Source organism: Onychostruthus taczanowskii, unplaced genomic scaffold (assembly GCF_017590055.1).
Source record: "Onychostruthus taczanowskii isolate IOZ18803 unplaced genomic scaffold, ASM1759005v1 scaffold49, whole genome shotgun sequence".
In the NCBI taxonomy this organism is placed as follows: Eukaryota; Metazoa; Chordata; class Aves; order Passeriformes; family Passeridae; genus Onychostruthus; species Onychostruthus taczanowskii.
This window is the reverse complement of record NW_024502458.1, coordinates 1,521,178-1,544,749: the sequence shown is the minus strand read 5'-3', so window position 1 is coordinate 1,544,749 and position 23,572 is coordinate 1,521,178. Positions and strand designations below refer to the sequence as shown.

The window sequence follows — 23,572 nt, the reverse complement described above, 5'->3', positions numbered from 1 at the left end:
ACATGTGAGTTATTTTGATTGTTGCCATGATCACATATTTTTGGTGGAATAATTCTGACAGTTCTCATTTCATCCGCCTTTTTGTTTCTGCAGGTCTGTATGCCTTCCAAGAGATAATCCACCAAACTGAAGCTCAAAAGTACTTGGAGCCAAAAAAAAGTTTATCTGGCACTTTGTTCAGAAGCCTGTACACACCCTAGTTCCTTCTGGAAACAAGTTAATACTCCTTGGCCACTGAAAAATAAAGAGGTCTTGCACATGCACAAACCTCCGTTCTCAGTCAGCAGCTGGGGCTCCCAGTTCAGGTCTCACCATGGGAAGTTAAAACCCAGCCCTAGAGGAAGGTACATGACTGATTTCCTCTTCCAGAAAGACTGGCTGAGCTCAAAACTGCTGGGAAACACTGCTGCAAGAAATGCCCCCTGTCTGTAATTTGCACCTCATGCATGGGAAAGACTCCACCTGACCTATTAATCATAAAACAACTTCTGTGTAGCACAGAGGCAATAGTATCAAGATAAATGCAATAGTATTTACCTGTAAGACATCAAGACTAACTGGGAAGCAAGTGAATGAACATGTTGAAGGGTAGCAACAAATTAAAGGTATCTTGATCCTACATCTACAGTCTAGAGTCCTAACAGTGCCAGAAATGGTGTTCCCAGCACAGGAAAAACATGGACCTGTTAGAACAAGTCCAAAGGAGGCCACAAAGATAATCAGAGGGCTGGAGCACCTCTGCTATTGACAGGGTGAGAGAGTTGTGTCGTTTAACCTAAAGAAGAGAAGGCTCCAGGGACATCTCACTGGAGCCTTTCAGTATTTGAAGAGGGATTTTTGAAAAGATGGGGACAGATTTTTATAAGGGCCTGCCGTGATGGGACAAGGGGGAAATGGCTCCAAGCTGCAAGAGGGCAGGTTTAGATTAGCTATTAGGAAGCAATTCTTAAGTGCAAGGGTGGTGGGACACTTAAATGGGTTGCCCAGAGAAGTTGTGGATGCCCTATCCCTGGAAACATTCAAGGCCAGGTTGGGAGGGGCCCTGAGCAACCTGACTGGGTGAAGATGTCCTTGTTCATAGCAGGGGGTTTGTACTAGATGGCCTTTGAAGGTTCCTCCCAACCCAAATTATTGTATGATTTCTGACTCATTCGTTATGCTGTTTATAGAAACTCTGCAGATAATTTTCAAGGTTTTGTAAAAACCTTGGTAACGCTGAGTTACAACTTCTCTTTTCTTGCATGGTTTGAAAATAAGGAAAAGAGTTTTCAGTGGTAGCTTCTAAGATACCAGAATTTGGATCCCTTTTGAGGTGTCAGAAGTATTTTGTCACCTGTACTTCAAAAGCTAATGTCTCTTCTCTGCTTTATCTTATTTCCCAAACTTCAGGATTTCCTAAATTCCATGCCACAAATACTGTTTTTTTCCTAAGCCAATGGAAAGTGGGATATCATACAAAAACAAGCTGTGGAGACTGTGGCACCTTCACGCAGTCCCCTGCACCTGCTTGGGAAGCAGCTCCCACGTTTCAGGAATGATTCCTTTAGTAACATCACTTCATCATACAAACTATATTTCAGTCTCCCAGATTCCCCCTGTCAACTGCAAGCCTTGGGTGAATGTAAGACACACTAGTGGAAGGCTAACCAGTACTGGGAATTGCTTCAATCTAACCAAGGAGCACAGAACAATTCCCAAGCACCCCAACTGCTTACACACACAAATCATAACTAACATCCACAAAGAAAGAAATATGATTATGCCATAGCATGAGCCTGTAAATCTTTCCATGGACCAGCACTGTAAATATGATATCAACAAAAAAAAACCAAAACAAAACAAAAAAAAAAAAAAACGCAAAAAAAAAAAAAAACGCAAAAAAAAAAAAAAACACAAAAAACCCCCTCAAAACAAAAAAAAAACCAGCAAAAAACCAACAAAAACCCCACCAAAACAACAACAACAAAAAAAACTCCAAACAAACACAAAAACACGATTCTTGCATTCTTTTTGTACTATAAATAAGCCAAAGAGAAATCTGCAAGCTTGAAAACTGCAGGCTCAGAAAAGGTGTTCAGTAAGAATAAAGATGCAGAGCTCTCTCCTGCCATCCTCATACTCTGACACAGGAGTCTGACAGTTGTGTAAATAGTTCCCTGCCTGTTTTTCATTTAGAGGGCTGTTTCTCTCTCTTTAAAAGAAGAATTAAAAACCTGGAGTAAATATATTATAAGAATGAGGCTAAACTTCTGAGTAAGACTGGGTATTTAAGTCAGTACTGATTTTTCTGTAACTGCTCTGTATTGAAAGCTGCTCTTCTGTAAGAAAATACTCTTGATGTTGACCATATAAAAAACCTGCAGCAGGCAACAGATTAGTATGGAATAGACAAAAGTAGAAGCCAGTCCCACAGCCTTCCTTAACTGCTTCTCTTCCTTACTTTGGGTCCTCTGCTAATCAAGCAAAACTCATGGCAAAACTCTGCTTAAATATGTTAAAATTCCCCCCATCATAAATGAAAGTTTTTAAAAGGCACAAAACCCAATGGCAAATATTAAATGTGCACCACTGGCTGTGGCTGTTGCTCCCTAGTAACTGCATGGGCAGGGAGGCAGAGCTGGGAAAGGGGAATCCAGGAAAAGGGAATTTCTGGGAAATGCAGCCAGGTAACATCAAATAAAATGGGCAAAACACCCTGTGAAGCACAGGACACTGTGCTAAATGCATAGTTTAGTACAGTCCAGTATGGAGATCAGAGAATATTACACACACAATTCACATGAGTCACACAGTATGATGAACTACAAGACTAAAAATGTAAGATTTTCCAGGGAAATTGTAACAAATCAGGCAACGGTTATGTCATTGGTAGAACTGCAACTGTATTTATGCTATGTATAGAGTATTTGCCATGGTAAAAATCATACCACAAGTTAAAAAGCTATTTTAGAAGGAAATTAATTTACTCAATTGGAAGAATTTACATGGAAAGCAAATTTAAAAAGTTTTCAAAATGAAAATGGGAAATCAGAACAAATTCCTGGTCTCTGTACCTGTGATGGATATCACAGTTGTATCTATGTACAGTAATTTTAAGACTTCTAGAAACTTTCACAATTGGAAAACAAAGGTTATTTACTCATAAATCAAGCTAATGGGATAACTGAGTATTGCAATTTTTTTTTTCCAAAATTCATTTGTAACATTAGATTGTGTCAAAAACATCTGCTTTACAACTAATATATAAAATTAATTTTTGGTAGATACGGTGAAGAAAGGCTAGAAAAGCATTCATTTCTAAGTCTGCTTTCTCTATAATCAATAAAACCCTTACTTAACCATAAGTCATTAATCTTCACTGATGCACAGGACTTGTGCTGAATGTGATCATTTGTATAGAATTTGAAACAGTCCTACAGACTTTATGAGAACATAAACACATCCATAAAAATGGTATTAATTCTTTATGATATTATGCTGGGCTCATAGGTTATACATGGGCATCCTCCTAAGGACTATATTTAAACCTTGACTTTATATACAGCCTAAATTTCTCTCCTTCTTTTTAAAGAGGAAATGATACTTCACAAAGACTTGCTTTTCATGTCCTTTGAAAATCCTTGTATCCCTGTTTATCTCTTCTTTATTTGTTTTATTTATTTATTGAGTTTTAAACAGGAAGGCTTTGCTTTCTAACTGGCTTTTGTCTTTCTGATGCCATCAGCCCCTGTTATTAACTGAGCCCTTTAAAAATATATCTAGTCAATTTTAGGCCTACAGGTGTGTCCTGCAAAGCTGGTATAGTTTAAGAACCATGCTGGGTTCATGCTGGGACCTATTTTGCAAAATTTTCCTCTTCCTCTCCTTCTTCCTATGCTGTCCTACTAAAAGGTTCAGAGGCATCTTTAAAAAATACTCCTTTAAAGTCCTGGCCTTCCTTAGTGTTCCAGCTAATTTTAAGCATGAATAGCCCAACCGACTTCAGATGAAATTGGGTTGTGGGTTTTTTCAACAGTTACAGGAAGAAAATACCCAAATTTTCTTTTTTTGGAACCTACTTTTTCTGTAAATTCAAAGCTTAGCAAGAAAACACCTACTAAAAATCAGCTGTACAGACATCTTAAATGCTGAAAGATACATTTTTAAAATGCATTTTCTGCTTTACCCTAATTTTCGGACATTACATTAGTCTGCTTATTAGGAACAGTACAGTCATGACTTGGCACATGCTAAAACAATTTAATTTCTTATTATTATTTTATGTGCATATAACAGATTTACAACTTTTAATGAAAGAATAATGACTGTGGTTATCGCTTAATTACAGGAGAGATTTTCAAAATCATCTCATGGCTTGAATTTCAAGATGACTTTGTGCATCAGGTTACTTGGGTGCCTTGGAAAACAGTAACTTTGGTGCTCTCCAAATTTCTAAGCTTGATCATGACCTTATATTCAGAAATGATGGAGAAGTATCAGATACTCCCCTACTTGCCTACTGGAGATTCTGCTTCTAAAGAAACAGCAGCATATCACTCGTACACAGGAGCAGAGACCTAAGATGCACCCCACTTCAGCCAAATGACGTTTTTAGTTCTTTAGTAGCAGCTCATATGGATCCTTCAGGCAGAAGGAAGGCTGCTGAGGAGAGATGGGAGACAACCCTGTCCAGGGATTTTGTAGATGGCCAGGACAGAGCCTTTTGCAGATGTGAAAGCGAGAGTACAACTGAGGAGCCTGATTAGCAACCGAGACACTGAGCACAAACAAGTTTTAGGTATGAACTGAATAGTCCCATTCTCTTCAGTCAAATGCTTTTTCAGCTTCTATCAAATCATCTGCCGCAGGGGAGTTTCGTTTATTTGCCAGGTAGATAATGTTGCACACAGTACTCAGGCATTTTCAAAATCTGTTTCTGACAAATACCACTTGGGAGGTAGATCTACAACGTGTGGATTTCTTGTTACTAAGCAGTTTAGTTAATACCATGGCAAATATTTTATGATCTAAATTTACGAGAGCAATGATTCAGTAATTACCATGGAGCAAAGGATCACAATCAAGTTTTTGAATGAAAATAAATTAGATTTTAATGGGACTGGCCACATTTAGGCAATTATTCACACAACAGCAGCAGACACATCACTGGACTGGGCAACATCCCTTGCTCAGTTTCAAGTGCTGACCAGCAAGTGCTAAGAAACTTCTCAACAAAATGACTATAAATATTATCTTCAAGTAGTTGAGACACTGTGCCTTTCTTAATTTTAGTCTAATAACGATAATAAAAGGTGAAATGTGCTAGCAGAAACTTTTTGAAAGCCCTCTCTTCAAGAAAACTCTGGACATGGAACATTTCAGCCTAAATGGTGCTGATCTGAATACATTATATATAACTAAAGCAATTTTCTGACAAGCTTAGGCAACCTTAACCATAAATTAGCTGAAGAATTTTAGTAAAAATGAAAAGATTCAAAGTAGAAATTTGCTAAAGAATTCAGGAAATGCTTCTGAATTTTACAAGGAAATCAGAACCGTGGGATTGTAACAGCAGCAAAATTTGCGTTACAGATAGATATATTGCACTGCTAGTCATCATCATCATCATCCTCATCATGATCTTTTTGATCTTAAATTTTGTAGCCTTCAAATTTGAAGGAGAAAAGACACTCTCCCTTTTTGGAGGGTCTAGATTAAAGGTGGGATAGCTTTCTGGTTTATTGGAAGCAGTAGTAGCTAGGTCATGTATGAAAATGGATTTAGGCAGTTAACCCCTTCTCATCCTTTGCATTTTCAGTTGCGAAGCCTGTTCTCTAGAGATTATCCCTTATTGATTGATTTTAAGTAAGGTAATATATTTATTACCTATATATATACTTACCTGGTTTAAATCAAGCTGAAGGCTGCTAACATGTGTTTTTACTGGATTAATGACATAGATTTTTTGAAAGTTTGCAGTCAGAATTTTTTATTCAGACCAGGAAACAAGGTGAATTAGCTACTGTTAAATGCTTATGACATCACAGCACCACAGCAAGTGAAGTGGCACATGGGAAATGTATCAGTGAGGGCCAGAGGAGGAAAGAGAATCAGTATCTCACTAATTGGGAAGGAGGTCTCCTACTATGCAGGGGGGAGAATGGAGAAGAAACGAGAAACCCTCCAATACACTAACAAATTCCCACCTTGGTTTCTTATCAGGACTTCATTATCACTGAGTAAGGGACAGAAACAAGGCCGAGATAGTATTTTAATCTCTAATCCTACTGACTGGGCATGAAAGCAGCACACAGCTCAGAATTAATGGAGACATACGAGAATGTTTGCACTGCCAGAAAGAGACAGCGATAACAGAGGGCTAAGGGTCAAGTCCATTAGCAGAAAATAACATTTTAATTCAGACTGCATTTCAGGAGTTTAGCCTATTTCCAGTGCATCCATAGTTGACTAACCTGTGTGAAACAACCGCCCTATTGAAGGAGGGAGAGAATAGTGGGTGTAGATCACCATTACTGAAATGAATTGTGTTAGTCTCTCTTAAGTTTCTAAAAGAGACAATGAATCAGGAGAATAAAAGGGTTTATTTAGAAAAGGAGCTTTCTATTCACAACTCACCTGGAACTTTTTTTTTGCCACAAAATACTGCATCCTCCGAATCACCTTGATGGCAGCGCGGTGGTGCTCCCGCAGCCTGTGGGAAAAACGAGGAGGGTGAGGGGGGAAAGAGCATCTCCATCCTGACAAGAAATGACCCTTCCCCAAAATGTCGATGTACAGTGTAAGTAGCTGTGATCCAGCCTGGCAGCACAACACACCATTTCTGCTGACCTTCCTCACCTTTCAAGAAGGCTCTGAAAACCCAGGGTTTTATCCGACCCATGCTAGATTTGCACCCATTTCACAGCTAAAAGAGGTATCCACAAAACCGCCTTCTGTGTCTAAGCAAACCTCCATGTGTCCCTCCCAGCTTCATTTCCACAAAAAAAGCCCCAAACTCTCAAGTTCCTGCATATCCAGCCATGAACAGCTTTTATATGGTCACTCCAGTTTTTAGGATTTTTTGGTTTGTTTGGGTTTTTTGAGGTGTTCACCCCACAATTTCTATAAACATGTTTCTTCACTTACATTACTTTTTTTCCCCCCAAGAATTATTTAGATAAAAAACACTTGAAAGATCTTTGATTTGTTGACTGCTAAACAATCCAAATAATCTAGTGGTTGCTGGATGTAACATCTACATACATATTTATCCCCAATTGGAGCTGTAGCTTAAGATAATGACAAAATAATCTGACAGGTCTTTAAAAAATATATGCCCCTCTTTGTGCATATGCATATGATCTGACAACAGAATAAAGAAAAAATAATTTGCTCATTATGCTTTAAAATGACAGACTTTCATAGACTGTCATTATTTTTCAAACTGCCTTAAAACCAAAGGTTATTTCAAAATTTTCAAAGATTGCAAAAATGATGCATTTTCTTCTTAACATTAAAACATAGTATCAAACATTAAGCCAGACTGCTCATTCCATTACTCTTACCAAGATGCACTTGAATGACATTACAGCACCATCTTTATTTCCTTTTTAACTGCATGAACCTCTAGTGTTTCTAACTCTCATTCCAAACAGACTTCTAGTGATGGCTTTGGGGAGCAGCTGCAAAAGCAGTTAGCTGTTCCAGATGTTTTATCTTTATAAACTCATTATTAGCAACACTGATAGCATGCCATATTGAGACGTCACCTTGCAGAGCTTTCTCTCCATAATGAACATGACAGCATTCATACTCACTAAGGGATGGAGAAGTCATGTAAGTGCCATAAAAGAATTATTTTAAGTTCTATAAAAGTTTGTGCAAGTTTGGGTCTTTAGTGTGTTACAGCAAGGTATCACCAAGGCCTCTGCAGCTAAATATAACCTGGAATTTTCAGAGTATTCAGCTGTTTCCTCAGGATAGATCTCCCCCAGTAAATAAAAGTTCTGCATGTGCAAATGGTGGATGACTGTCCTCTGAACAGGTGTAGCTGGGGTGTTCCCCTTCTGAAAACTCACACTTTTTAGTAAGAAAGAAGCATTCTGCAAAGTCAAAAGCAAAACCAAAAAAAGCCATCATTTCCTACTTCTAGCTATTGCCTCACAGGTGGGCTCTTTCTACTATAGAAATTGTTCAGATTTAGCAATAACAGAAAAGATTACTTTCTCCAGAAACAGCATAAAATGCATTGCTTTTTAAGCTAATACCATACAGCTTTTCACTGCAGGTCTACAGATGGCTACCCCTAAGTGCATTTCTATAAATCATCTGTACCTCAATAATTATGCACCAAACCTACAGTTAGATCTGCATAGGAAGCTTTTTCCCTCTTAACACCTTCCTGAGGTGTCTTAGGGACACTATCTCCAGACCCCTGCTCCCACAGATCTGACTGCAACATCACAGTTCAAGTTACAAAAATGGAAATTTGCTACTCCTGCCTGGAATGGCTGTGTGTTTGGATCAGCTCCCAGTGGACTGAGTTGGCCTAATGCTGGTTCAGGGTACCCCTGTTCTGTGAGCCTGTGCTGCATCATTCTGCTGCTAAGGACTTGGATGACTTCCCCCAAACCCAAAGGAAATAAAGTGTTTGGGCTTTTAAGTTCTGCTTCTCAGAGATGGGAGCCAAAAAGGTAAACACTGTTTAATTTTCTAGTAAATATCAAAGGTATGATATCATGCAGCTGTACATCCTATACATAAAAGCACACAAAAACATCTTTTGACAAATAGAAATATATTTGAATTGCCATAAAACTGCTTGTAGTGTTTTGGTTTATGCCTCATTTCCTCTGGGGTGTTCTTCACAGTCCATTATTTCTGAATAAAACATTTTTCTTTGGGACAGCCAGTCACCAGCAGAGCACACCAAATCCCTCATTCTCTATCTAGAGGACAAGTCCCATCTATAAGCAAGGCTGGAGGATAATAAAAATGGTATTTGCCATTCAGTGAAATAACAAAGCTACACAACCAAAATGATTTTCCAATGCAGCTATTCACCAGCAATCATTTTTCAGTGCTAACATGAACTACCATGCCAGGAGGGAAAGTTAATATTCTCATTTTAATCCTTCCCATTTCCAGCTCCAGTAGGAAGCCTTACAGTAAGCTTGTTTCTGCTTATGCTGTAAAATGTAATTCTGCACAACAGGCTGTCCTGATTCCCCAAGATTAAATGCTTCTGCGATAAGAGAAGGGAATAAAGGATTTAATTAGTAGCCAAGGTTGTGATTCACGGTTGTTTGATCTCTTTGGCAAACTGGTAACAAATGCTTCAGTAAATTGAGAGCTTAACCATTAACTGGTGATATTTGTTTGTCCAGCCACTTGTGACGCCTCTGAATTTTGGTTACAGAGGGGCTGTCTGCAGCCTCTGGGCACATGGAGCACGCTCAGACATCAGATAGGTACTCAATGTCTTACCACACCCACTTCTTTATATTTTTAGGAGTGTGGCTGGAAATGACCTCACCTGAATGTGCTGCCACAGCACAGCACCTCACCCCGCTGCTGAGTCCATCCCCACAGCCAGCAGGAAACACCCTTTGGAGAGGCCCTGCTGTGCACAGTGAGTCTCTGATGGCAGCCTAGAAGGGGTTTTCAGGGACTGCTAGGCAACTCCAGAGAGCCGTTCTGCTGTTGTCATCTTTTTGCAAAAGCTCCATACCTTCTGATGCTGTCATTTTCTTGCAAAAGCTCCATACCTTCTGGGTCTTTTTTCATGGGCAACTCCTCACAGCACAGCCAACAAACTCCATCTAACTTCTCGACCAGGCAATCTACGCTTTTACAATACTCTTCCTAATTGGATCTAGCTGTGTCCTATTAAAGGCAGGCTATTCCTAATGCTTGGTAATTAGTGCAGCTGTAACTCCTTAGGGGTGAGATTACCTTCATCACTCTCTCTATTCTCCTACATTCAATCCATCTACATTCTGCTGCAGTGCAGCTGTATGAGCTAAGCTCTCATGCAACTGCATTCCCTCATTTTCAGATGTTACGTTTTGCCTGACTTTGAGGGAAAGCTTGTTGGATAAATGCATTAGCAACAGGGTCAGCAGGCCTTTTGCCCTTTTGGCAACAAAGATATTTTCCTCCCCTAAGCATTCATCAGGCTTTGAGCCTCATCGTCACCATACCCATTAATATCACAACTGACATCTGAAGGACCCTGCCAAACAGCATTTGACTGATTCTAATAACCAGCAGCATGTTACCTTAAAACGTAATATACACAGAATGCCTTTAAAATCAAGCTAAAGTTATTATTTCTGATGCTGGACAACTTCTCAGGCTGCACTCTTCTGGAAAAAAAACCTGCCAATAGCTTTCGCTGGCTACCAGTGGTTACCATTTCTTTCTCAATATAAAGAGGACATCAAGATCACCTTAAATACAGCACATGCTATGTGACATTTCCCATGGATTTAAACTCACAGAATTAGGTCCTGAAGCCATCAAGGAATCTACAACACTGTTATAACCCTTAGGAATCCAGAAGGATGAAGAAGGATGTAACAATGCAACAACAGAAGACCATCCTGGTTGTAATAGGGCAAATAGAGTTATACAAACCTACATTATTTGCAGGTATAAACTAGGACTGCTTTGTACATGCAGTGAAAAACAACCTGTTCTGGATTCAGGCACTATTCAAAGCATCAGAAATGAGATGAAAAAACCTGGCAATAAAATACAATAGATTGAGCATCCACATTAAAAAAGAAAGCCTGGCAGAATTAAATGACTAGAAATCCTTAGTTTTTCCTGCCTCCTTTAGTTTTTAAGATACTTAACCTACAACCAGTCACTTAGTGGAAATCTGATCTCATCATCAGTCCATCAGAAATCTGAACTGGAATTTCACTTAAACTGGAAAACAAGAATGATGAAATACTTTACGTAATTCAACTGACATTCCCATTTGGTTGGAAAGTTATTATACATTAATAAATGCTCTGAACTGTTGCAATTCAGACTTTTGTTCATTTGACTACATATTATTCATTTTCCCCAACACAGTCGGCCAAAGCCCCAGTAGGTTTCTGAAGCTGTGGCTCATTCCCCAGTCCCACACTCACTGGGAATGTCACTGCTCAGTCAGGACCCACCTGCCTTCTTCCTGCCAGGGAACATGCAGGGCCACCCCAGAAGAATGCTCTGGGACAAAGGCTCAAACTTTTTAATTGCCAAAACTGTGTTGCTTTATCAAAAAAGGAACTAAGCAGGTGCATGGTTCAGTTGCTCTATGATTCAAGACAAAAAAAACCCCTTTTTTAAAAAATTAAGCTTTACAAGATTAATCCCCATTCTGAAACAGATTTATTTATAAAGAATCAGAAAGGAAAAACAATTATTAATTAGAAATATTTATTGATCTTACAAAGCTGCTGAATTTTATATCAAACCCTTAGTAATTCCATTAGAAGTCTGTTCCCCTTTTCATCTCAGGAAGGTGTTCTACATATTGGTTTAGTGTTAACAGAAATATTAAAGCAACAGGGCAGAGGAAAGGTGGTGCTGATTTCCTATTTATAACACTTGCCTTTTTGTTCATGTGAAGAACATTTCATTATCAGGACTGTGATGTCTGGCACAGAGCTCCCAGCGCGCACGGACGCTGATATTATCAGAGCTAAAAGGTCAACGCTGTCTATTCAGAATGAGTCGAACAGGAACGAAAAATGCAGCTGGAGAGAGCCACAGATTTATAACATCTTTTACAAAATGCCCATTTCTCGGTAAACCTAACACTGATTTGAAGCCAGGTTCAGTTTTTAAAACCTATTTAAATTCTCTGCAGTGATCTTAAATTTCTGACTTGGGACAGGGTAAAGTATTAAGAAAGAAGACTGAAGTTAGTTGGCCTGAAGCTTTTGGCAGTAATCATTATTTAGATTTGAGCTTTATCTTTAATGCATCAGTTTTTAATCATATGTTTTGCATGTGAACTGAAGTATTTTTTTCCATTCAGGCCCTGAAAAACATTCCTTGTCACAGAATCTGGTGGAAGAGATTCAGAGTAACTACATTAATCCATTTCATTAGTGCATTTAAGTCTAATGAAATCTTCCATCCTTAGTCCTCCAGGCATTTTGGGTATAGAATTTGCTGTGGCTCAAGCTTATTCTGTCATTCCCTGCCTACACCCAGTTGATGGAAATCTCTCTGCACTGGGCTGCATTTTAGATGTTGAAAATTGGAAGAGATTAAGTTGCATTGCTGTGAATTCTGAAACAGGAAATACTTGATCACCATACTCAGGGATAAAATCAGAATCACTGATTATTTCCAATATTGTAGACTACCCAGTTTCTCCTTTCATTTGTTGCTAGTTTAGGAACTGTTGTTTGCCATCATTATGATCAGTTTAGTGAGGGTTCTCTACACATAGACTAGCCCATAAATGTTTTGCAAAAACTATCTTAAGAATAAAGAGTAAAAGCTGCCCAGAATTGTTAGAAGGTATGATAGCATTTGAAGAGCAAAACAGTTACACATCTGAAGTTTAATTAAATGGGCTTAGTTTACACAGAACCACTGAATGGTTTGGGTGGTAAGGGACCTTAAAGAGCTTCTAGTTACAACCCCCTGCTGTGGACAGGGACACTTTCCTCTAGACCAGGTTGCTCAGAGCTCCTTCCAACCTGGCCTTGACCGCTTCCAGGGATGGGACATCCACAACTTCTCTGGACAACCTGTTCCAGTGCCTCACCACCCTCACAGAAAAGAATTTCTTCCTGCTACCTCATCTGAACCCACTCTCTTAGTCCGAAGCCATTTGCCCTTGTTCTGTCATTACCTGCCCTTGTAAACAGTCTCTCTCCATCTTTCCTGTAGGCTCCCTTCAGGTACTGGAATTTACTAAATGCTCCCACAACATTTTCAGTGTAAGCAAAGTTAGAAACTAGTGACAAAACAAATAAAATTTGGTTGAATTCATCTATCCCCCCATGGTTCTCACCACCAGCATCTTCACAGGTTTAAATGCAACAGAACTACAGAAATAATAGATAATACATAGAACAAGAAGAATCACAAATAGAAGTGAAGATGGCTTTTTAAAATTTTTTTGGTCTCAGCATTCAAAGGCATTTTAGTAATTACTGGCAAACAATCTGTTTATGAAAGATCTACATCAGCTGAACTCCTGTTCATGCTTGTAAATTAGTTATGAATGGGTAAGATTTCATCAAATGAATTTGTTCATCTAAGCACCGAGTAATTCAACAACAATAGCTAATTATTTCTGTGAAGACATTTGACGAATTTATTTTTATAGAACAGTATATCTCAAGGGTTTAACTTAAAAAGTAAAAGTTTCTTTGACTTAAATGCATGTCTTATAATGTGATTTCTGTTCCCAACTTAGGGGAATGCAGAGGCTAACTTCCATAGTAGTATCAGTGGTTCTAAATTTAAAAATTACTCTGCAGGAGTAATGTCAAATTCAGGCTTTTGGTGAACCCTTCAGCCAGTAAACAATTTGATTATTTACTAATTGTGAACACTGGCCCATGGGGAATTAGCTTAAGTTGAATTAATGTTTGTACTCTTCTTCACCCACTATGTAATTTCCCAGCTATATGTGGTTGGTCTTTTTTTATTTAAAATATGTAATTTTAAAACCACAGTCATCTTTTAATGGATTTGTATTTTATTCTACAGCAGCTTTCATGTCTCCCTTCTCAAAAGTAATGGGTTTAACTGAGAAATCCTTTCATATAGTTATAGCAATCCTCATTTCTCTACAGATAGTGTGACTTAGCTTGATTTGGCTTGCAGATTTTTAACAAACATACAAAGAAGGAAAAGTTTAAGAAATAACATCTCCTTTGGGGGGATTTTGGTGTTGTAAACAAAAACAAACAAAAAATCCTTTCCAGCTAGACCTAAGAGAATCCAGAACAGCTAAACAGCATAGGATTTTGGAGCTTAAATTTGTTCACTCTTAAATTTGTTCAATTTTCCTTGGGGAAATGGTCCAACACGTTGTATGTCTAGAACAAAGACAAATTGCTGAAGCTAGAATGAAGATCAGGTACAGGTTTTCAGAACTAATGGCATGCTGGGGCAAACAGATGTAGCAACAAGATATTTCCTCTGTTGTCTGCTCCACAGTGATGGTAGCCAAGAACTCAACTCTCACAAGGACAGTTAGTATGGAAATCAGGCAATAGCCTGAGATTTCTTATACATCCTTAATCACCTTTGCTGGATATTTTCACAATTCCATTTTAACTTATGCCTCTAACTAGGACAGGAAGAGCTGCACAAAGAACATGGGAAAAAAATAGGTAGGGCAAAATTATCTTTCACTGGGACCAAAAAGCCACATAAAGAAAGCAGGAAAAAATACAAGCCAGCTCCCATTTTGTCAGAACCAAGTATTGTTTCACAGCTTTGGTGATGTCATTATCAAACACCAATTGATACTGATGTCCATATCAAATCACAGAGAACCTTTATTCAGCTCTTCACTCTCTGCATCTTGTTGACTTAGAAGGCTGCTGCTTTTTCACATGGTTTCAAGGCCAAGCAATTTGAAAGTAGTGAGACACAAATGAGATCACAGATAAGTAAATAATAATGTACAGCACTCTTACAGATACAGTCTGACACATTAAACTCTCTTTCTAAAGAAGCTGAATTCAGAACACAACAGAGCTTTTTGTTCATTGCACACAGGAAGCCGTAGGCATTATTATTTTGCCTCCTCTGGTTAAAAGCCATCTTTTCAGATTAAAAATAATATTTTTTTGCTGAGCTTTTCATTTATAGCTCTGAATTATACAAGGAAACGCAGGGCTACACTCAGAGGCACTAGGAAGAAATAACCATACTTCCTCTGGCTACTTGCCTCTCTATTGTTTGCCTATTAAACTTACAATAACCTTTGAATATTTAACTGGCTGTTATACTACTTCATTATGCTTGAGAAGTTGCTCACACTACACAGTAGCTTTTGCTGTGCTCATTGTAGGGAACTACAAAGCCCCTGCAAACTCAAGACTGAGTTTGATTTTTTTGTCTTCTGTCTGTTGCATTGCTCAGAATGCACCTCAGATACAATCTGTACACAAAAATATCCAATGCTGAATAAGAATATGAAAAGCATCAAAATAACATAACCCATTGAGATTTCTCAACTATATGTTTCTATTCCCAATTATTTGCTTCTACTCTACATAACACATGCTAATTTAACATATGCTGTATCTCACATCTTAATTAGGACTCATCTTGTAGTACTACTGTGGCCATCCCATTTAACCTTTTGTTTTGAGACAAAAGAAATAAGCTTTCACTGGGTCAGCTACTGATGCAGTTCATAGAGGAACCATGAAAGGTCAAAGCAGTACTGTGTTATTTAAACCTCACACAACAACTTTAGCCAGAACCCTCTTCAGTTTTTTCCCCGCATCTCAGTGATATGTGTATTTTGAATAATAGTGAATAGAAGTAAAGACATGGTCCCTTATTTGTAAAACCAATCACAGGCAAGAGATTAGAGTCACTTATACATCTTCACAAATTCAACTACGCTACCAAGGCAAAGTTGAGAGAGTATATCAGCTGCTCAACACACATGAAAGTCATTGCATGGTAGTGACTGAAAAAATGAACCAGGTCTCCTGTTGCAGAGACAGGAATTATACCTGAAAGGAATAGGCCATTGATGTGAATACCAACATTTAAATAATTACTAAATTAAGTGATGATACTATTTCAGATGTCTTAACACTTTCCATGTGTTTTTTTATTACAGAGGTGTTTAGCAAATTCTCCTGCTCCTCAGTAATGAAAAGGAGAAGGTGGAACTTGCTGCCGTGAAGCTTTTTCTATGCACTGAATTCTGAAATCAAACTGTATCCAAACCCCCCACCATTGCCACAGAATTCCACTGAAAAACACAAAGCCAAACTCTTTTAGTGGGCGTAGCCTCCAAAAATAAACTGATAGAGGACTGCAAACATGAGGGTGTTGCTGTGGTTTCTGTGAGCTGCAATGAAAAGCCCAGCAAACGGTGAAAGATGGCATTGGGACAAGGGGACTTCACTTCCCTTGTCAAAGCCATCACTTCAGGGAAAAAAGGCAGTTACAAATGTAGTTCAAAACTGCAATTTTTGCAACTGGAAGCATTCTCCAGGATTTGTTATTTTACAATAGTAGGGAAACACATGGGATTTCAACTGTGGAGAACAGCCTTTCCCTATAAATCACAGAGTGTAATCTGAAACCTAGAAACAGCACAGGGGCTCACATTTATGGATTTAAAACAGATGAAGAGCAAGCACGCTCTTAACCCTTTCCCCATAATTCCTTCCCAGTACAAAATAAAAATGAATATACAAATACTGAACAGAAATTAACTTGGCAAAAATCAAGATTAATACAATTCTGTAAACACTGAATAGTTTAGACTTCCCTAAGGACACAAGCACAGAATTGTGCTAAAGCAAAGCACTGTAAAACTGTTAGAGCATAATCCAGTCTTTGGACTGTTCTTTCATCAACTTTTATTTAAGCAGTTTATCTTACTGAGATTAGGATCTCTCCTATAGAGCAAGACCTGGCAAACACAGGCCTCTGGTTTTGAATATCAGGCTATATTTCACTGGGAATGAAGTAACTAGCAGCCTGTCGTCTCACCATAATGTTATAAACTCCTTAATCAGGCAATAGGAAAACTAATACTAACACATTAGTAATAATTTCTTTTCAAAAATATGTAAGAGCATTAAGATGACATATTGTTTATTTATTGTTCCTTAAGATCCCAAATAATTTCTGTATCAGTTTAGCTTCTCCTATGGCTCGCTGGAAAAAAAATCCAAAACACAGCAAATCCTGTTCTAACTTGAAGCCTAAGACACAGCCTTCTCCTTGGTTTCTTAATTGTTTTTTAAATTCAAATTTAAAAAACAAAGTGTAAAAGAATGGACTGGAATCTCAGCATTGCCAAGATGCATTAGTCTATACCTTGTCAGAGTCAGAGTTCCAGTATTTCCAGAAATTCACTCACATACATAACACAATGGTGTGATTAAAACCAGAAATGGGCCCAGATTGAAATAAAGTATGATGGTATGTCATGTTAAATCTCTACCCAGCATAATATTTTAGAGAAAACTCTAAACCAACCATCCCAGGATGGCTGACAGGAGAAGACGAAAAATAATTTTAAGCTTACTGCAAGATCACTCATCTGCAGACAAAGTATTTGCCTGTGGTAATTCAAGCTCTCTCCCTTTATTGGCTGCAGTTCAGTGAAGGGGTACTTTTGTCCATGTCTCCTAATGAAAAGCTAGGGTGTCTCTGGTCTTCACTGAAAAGGTTGCAATTGATGGAAAAAAATATCTCCCAAGTGGCAATGATGGGCACCTGAATCTTTTTCAAGTGAAGAAATAATGACCTGAGAACAGCAGAAAAATGCATCATGAAAAAGAATTCAATCTTAGCCACTGGGCATGTTGTGGAGCATCCAAAAAATACAGTCATGGCTAGAATTTTGTGCTACAATAATCAGAGGGGGCAACATGAAAAAAACATGAGCTCTTTTGAAAAATCTTGCTACAGCTCTTTAATGTAATTGTAGTTGCAAAGAAAGATTTGGGGAAAAACAGTGTGTAAGACAAAAAATTATGCTACTAGACCAATTCTGCCTTATGACCAATATTTGGTATGTCAAATGGTGTGTTAGCAGATCTCCACAACCACAAGAGCCACGTCTTTTACTTTTAAACCATTTCAATCCAAGGAATGATTTTTCACAAATACATACTTGTGGAGAACTTACGATTAGACCATCAACAGCTCCACCTTCATCCTTTCATCACTAAAGCTTTTTCAAGCTACAGTCCAAGTTCAAGTAGGACCACCCAATGCTTCACGTTATTCCTGCAGATGCTCAGATCCAGACATCATCTCTTGTGAGCCCATGATGGTATTGGTATACAAACGCCATTGGGATTTCCAAATACATGCATCAGACCATCTGACTAGGTTGGGATGTATACATGGTTCTGAAAAATCTCATGAGATTATCTAAATTATTGCAATAACCCGACCTATTCCATATGTACAAATTCTATGAGTAAGAAGGAAGAAGCACTTCGCATCCTGAAAGCCACCAAAAATAGGGACATCACATTTACTGAACCATATGCTCCAAACAGATGGATAAACCCTTCTTTAAAGCACATCCAGGGCAGAAGTTCCTGCCAAAATGTACCAATTACATTGAAGTCCCCATCTTCCACACAGTGGGTGCAGGACTATGTGCATGAAGTCAAGGGGAGAACAACAGCCCTGAACCTACACACGGGCTTGGCATGCCAAGGGATCACTAGAAACTTGGAAAATTTGTACATACAAGAAGACAAGACAGCAAATGCAGACTATATATTGTGGAGGATTCTAGATGCACACTTATTAATTAGGTCTTTTGTGTGGAAAGATCTGACCTGAAACATCCAATTTCTCTTGTTCAATCTCAAAGTTAAAGAATGCACTGTGTTATTACTCTTGCAAAAAGGCAGGGAATTTTATGGGCTGATATGCTGGAGACAGAAACTGGCTGGGACTGACTACTCTGGTATGTGAACTCCGTTTCTTTCTGGGGCTTTGAAGCACAAGCATAACTCAACAATGTATTTTTTTTTTTTACTAGAATTATCCTCTGGTAAGTTAGATATAGAAAGCAGAATGTGTTTTAATTACTTTTTCCCCTCTTAATTAAGAAACTGTTAACAAGCCCAGCTGTATATTTCAATTTAAATGCTGTTACACAGGAAAAAATGTTTTTCTTAATATTCCTATTTAATTGTGTAAATATGTGATGATGCGTACAGAACGATTAACAGTTGAATACGTTGTTAGAAATATCAGATTACTTTGTAACTTTACAGCCTTGCAATATACATTTTTACAAAGCAGTAATTCCTCAGTAAGGGTTGAGCATCAGCTCAGTTACACTCAAGCGTAGGGAACAGAAATGCCTTGATCCTGGCAAGTTTTAGGTGAGCTTTATTTATTCTAGAAATACTAGAATTTCCCTTTTTTGTGTGTAAAATAGATGCACACACAGCTCTCACTCTCAAGTGTCTTTCCCCCAAAAGAGGTAGAATCAGGAGGAGTTAGCCAAACCCTCAGCTGGTTCAAATCAGGACTCCACTGATTTAATTAGGCAATCCTGAAAGTCTTGCTTAGAAGACCACTGCATCAGGCCCTCCTCTCCTCTTTTCTCTCCATATTCCTGTGAGCCAGCTCTCTTCCCTACCCACCTTCCTTCACATTAGCTCGTGGCCTCTCTCTCCTCCTCTGACTTTCCTACACCCAGATTTTTCTACTTGATATTTTGTGGATCTGTCCTGAGGCTCCTCCTCTCTCTTGTATCAGTCAAAAGTTATTTGTCCCTGTTTTCACAGCCCTTCATAGCTTACTGTGACTTCAGCCATCAAATCTCAGAGCCTTCACTCTGTGTGCCACCACTCAATAATCACGCAAATGTCTTTCCACATTTCCTTACTTGTTGCCTTTTACCAACCAATTCTGCAGCAGAACCTTTTCCTACTTCTCCTTACTCTTTGGTTCCACGTATTTTTCTTAACAACTGAACACAATTCAGAGAATATAATCCTCATATCCTGATGAACACAAATGCTGAAGAGGAACGTAGTAAAATCAGGCTGTCACTGTAGCTATTGGTTTTGCAACCTTGCTTTCTGAGCTAAACAAATTACACACATGCCTTGAAACCAAGCAAAAACTTATTCAAAATTTTGCAAGACAAAAGTTGTTTGGAAGAAAAAGGACTTACCAAACATAATCGGTTCTTCCTAGTAAGCACTTTGCAGATACACTGCAAGGCCGTAAATTATTCAATTTCTGACTATTTCATAAAAATATCTACTTATATAAGCTAACATACATAGTAATTAACATACAATAGATGTCTATGAAAGCAAATTGCAAACAAGAACTGGAGAAAAAAGGAGAAAAATTTTATTTTGAAAACACCAAAATTGAGAAAGTATTTTAAAGTGATAAGGAAGGTGAGGAAACTTTCAATAGACACCTCAGTGATGCCTCACTGAAAATCTTCTGAGAAAGTGGGGAAGTGTGGAATGGGAGAAGTGCACTGAAAATCAGTAGTACTTTTCTACCAGCTACTTCTACACCTTGTGTTTATATCCACGAGTTCTTCACAGTCTAAGAACAGAGAGGAGAGCAGGCTAAGCATATGCAGGAACACTGAAACAAAACTAAGTTCATTTGAGGTCTAGATCTTCATGGAGTGTTTATCAGCACTGAAAGTACTAATGCACAATGCCACCCCCATATCAAGAGCAAAGAGTTGACTTCACAGTTGACGTTGTTCAGATCTTTAATTTCAGTCTTCATTATTAAGCCCTGATCTCTTTGGGGACTGAAAAACAGTTATGAGCAGGCATAGCCTTATCATACCCCTGGAGGAGTTTTTTATTTGGGTTTAATGCTGCTTTCCTCCTTGGCAAGGATGGTATGAGAAAACCAGCCAAGTGTATTCCATCTATGGATGGTGTGGCTTCAGCTAAACCAGGCTCGGAGGCTGTATTTTCTCTTCCCCCTCACATGCCCTTTTTATTCTAATTATTTTCCTCTCCTTCCAGTTTATGACAGCATGTTCTCACCAGGTCCATCTACTGAGACCTTGATGAGAGCCTGAGCAACATCACAGGTATTTTTGCAAACAGGTAATTATCTAGGCTTGTCCACATATAAAAGTGCAATATTCCCCCTCCTCCCCCCAACATAATTTTATTACTCAATTTTTGCATGGCTTTTAGAATACAGAAGAAAGAACATCCATTAGAAGAAAATTAAAGTTGCCTTTTCACCCAGCACTTTTGAGTGAGTATTGATTTTCCTGGAATTTGCTGATGAACAAATCATGTATCCTGAATTCCACTTTAAAATCCTATTAAATATCTTGTAGGCAGCAAATGATGGGTTGTAAGAGCAAATGTCACATTAATAAAATGTTACAAGTAGTGGCAACCCGATATTTATTGTCCCGCAGGTTTACAAGTCCCTTTTTGGCCTTGAGGTGTCTGATCCTGTGTGTGGCTTAATGGGATAATCAACTAATTAATATACTTGCATATTTTCTCTTTCTTTGCTGGTTCTTAGAGTGGCTTGGCTTATAAAGACACAGCCTTTTTTGGAGGATTTTGTGTGGATTAAGAAAGAACTTGGAGTTTTGGTGGTATTTATAGCCTGATTTTGAATTGTAATGTCAGCAATCAGTTTACAGATGTTTTGCTTTGTGAAAGAACTGTACCGATTTACAACTTTTCCACAGGCAAGTATAAAATGCATTAATTACTCATTGCTTGTTATTATTTTCATATCATCAACAGGATATTTTCTTACCATTGATGGTGGAGTTGCAGCGTTGGGTTAATGGTTAAACTTTATGAATTTAATGGTCTTTCCCAGCCTAAGTGATTCACTGATCATGTTTTAAATGAAGTAACAGTCTGGTCAGAATAAATGGAAAACCAAGCTGATAAATCTGCTTAAAATTCAACCAAACCCAGACAAATTACAAACAAGTTTGAGTGACTATAGCCAGAGAGACTCCATCCTGGAGTGCTGTAACGGGAAGCTCTTAAAAATCTGGGCTTGTTTGCTGGTTTATGCAAAAGTGCCGAGCCAGGCACGGCCAGCTCCTCGTGGGCAGAAAATGCCTGGCGACTGTGAAGACTCTGCTGTGCCTTTCAGGGGTCAGGGACTCAGTGATGACTTTTCTTCAGGCCAGGGCTGATGTCTGTTGGGCAGCAGCTGTGGAGCTGTGACTGCAGCTCATCCCATGGGCAATTTATCTCCATGGCAATGCCAGTGAGAGACCCATGAAAAGTTATGACCTATGAAAAGTTACGGCCTATGAAAAGTTACATGGCTTAAGAACAGCAGAGCTTAATGCACAAGGCAAATGTTCTTTCCGCACATAACTGAGAATTTCAGCCTCTAGCACTTCTTGGTAGCTCTGGGTTTCTTTAAACACACTAAATAAATTCCTGAAGATGCCAGCAGACAGCTAGAAACACTCAGGAAAACCCTACCATCTATCTCGGTGTTGCCTTATACCAATAAAAGCCTGGTCTTTAACTGAAACAAAAATAATTTCACTTAATCTCAGAACAAACCAGAAACAAACGGTTTGGTCTTTGGAAAACTCTTGGAATTATACATTTAAAAGGAAAATATTTAAATATATTTTCTTCATACTAATTATTTCTGTTTGCAAGTCAAGACATAATGCATCAATGATAAAATGCCACGATAAGGAAAAAATTTGTAGAATTTCCAGTCTGAACTGGAAACAGGAAAAAACAAAACAAACAAGCAAACAAAAAAACCCCAACCCAAATAAAAAATCAGCTCAAAATCTTTTCTCTTAAGACTTTCATGACACTCTTGGGTTTGAAAACCCAAGAGATTTGGATGAGTCTGAGAGGCTCCACGTGGGGCAATTTTTTGTCAATTCTCTGAATCTTTATCTGCTGCATTTTTATTGAGAAGACTAAGATGACATTGCTCTCTAGAACAGATTATCAAATTTGTCTGACTTGTGCTGTAACCAGATGGCCCCTGCTTATGTTTAAATGCAAATCTAAATACCCCTAAGAATACTTTCTATTTTATAGATTTAAATATGATCCTCTTTTGAACAGTATGTACATGCGTTGTCTGTGTTTGTATATATATATGCACAAACCATACAAAATAGAGCAACAACAAATAAAAATTCTTTTTATTTATATAATTAGGTGATTAAGTTGAATTTGTGGGTTTTTTTTCCCACTCAAGTTCTATTGTTGTCCTGAGAGGTATGAAAGGTCCTGAAATGTTTTAGCCTCAACAACATTCTGTACTGATAACTGTAGCTGTTTTTCAGGGACATATTTGATACCAAACTATTAGGATAATTATTTGTTTGCAGTCAGGACTAAAATAAAGGCCAAATGAAATCCTAAATCATTTTTCATATCAGAATATTTTCCTGAATCTGGGCTGAAGTGCAATTACAATGTATTTTAGTGTACAGCAACTACAGGATTTCTGAACAGCTTTTGTAGCTCAATATTCACATTCCAATAAAACTGAAGTGCTAACTGGCTACAGACAGTATTTTCTAGTACAAAGTGCTGTCCCAAAGCTTGTTTTTTATTCTGACACTCAAAATTATTAAAGTAAAGCACTATAAAGTTCATCCTCAAATGCAGTAAAAGGTATTTCTTATATAGTTATGGCTGCATCACAAATTAATTAAGCTATGTACAAACTATACCTGGACATTCTTTTACCTTACTGACTCCTTAGAAGGTAAGTATATACAATAAGGCTAAAACCCCCTATCTGGTTTCCAAAAGACAGGTTTTTATTAATTAGAGTTTCATAGATATGAACTTCTAGATAAAAAATGGAATCTTGCTTTACTTCACATTAATCAGCACAACACAAAATGTTTTAAAAGTAGCAA

The 23,572-nt window shown here is 38.1% G+C and overlaps 1 protein-coding gene across 5 annotated transcripts in view; it reads right to left on the bottom strand.

The window, feature by feature from the left end:
- The window catches only part of KCNQ1 (potassium voltage-gated channel subfamily Q member 1), a 333,024-nt gene that overhangs the window by 103,572 nt on the left and 205,880 nt on the right, over window positions 1-23,572 (bottom strand). For all 5 annotated transcript variants that reach the window (XR_005953446.1, XR_005953447.1, XM_041415143.1 and 2 more), the window contains one exon: window positions 6,616-6,691. Coding sequence is in view for 3 of the 5 variants with exons in the window: in XM_041415143.1 (XP_041271077.1) it covers window positions 6,616-6,691 (76 nt within the window). In the remaining 2 variants the exon portion in view is untranslated. The remainder of the gene's footprint in view (window positions 1-6,615; window positions 6,692-23,572) is intronic.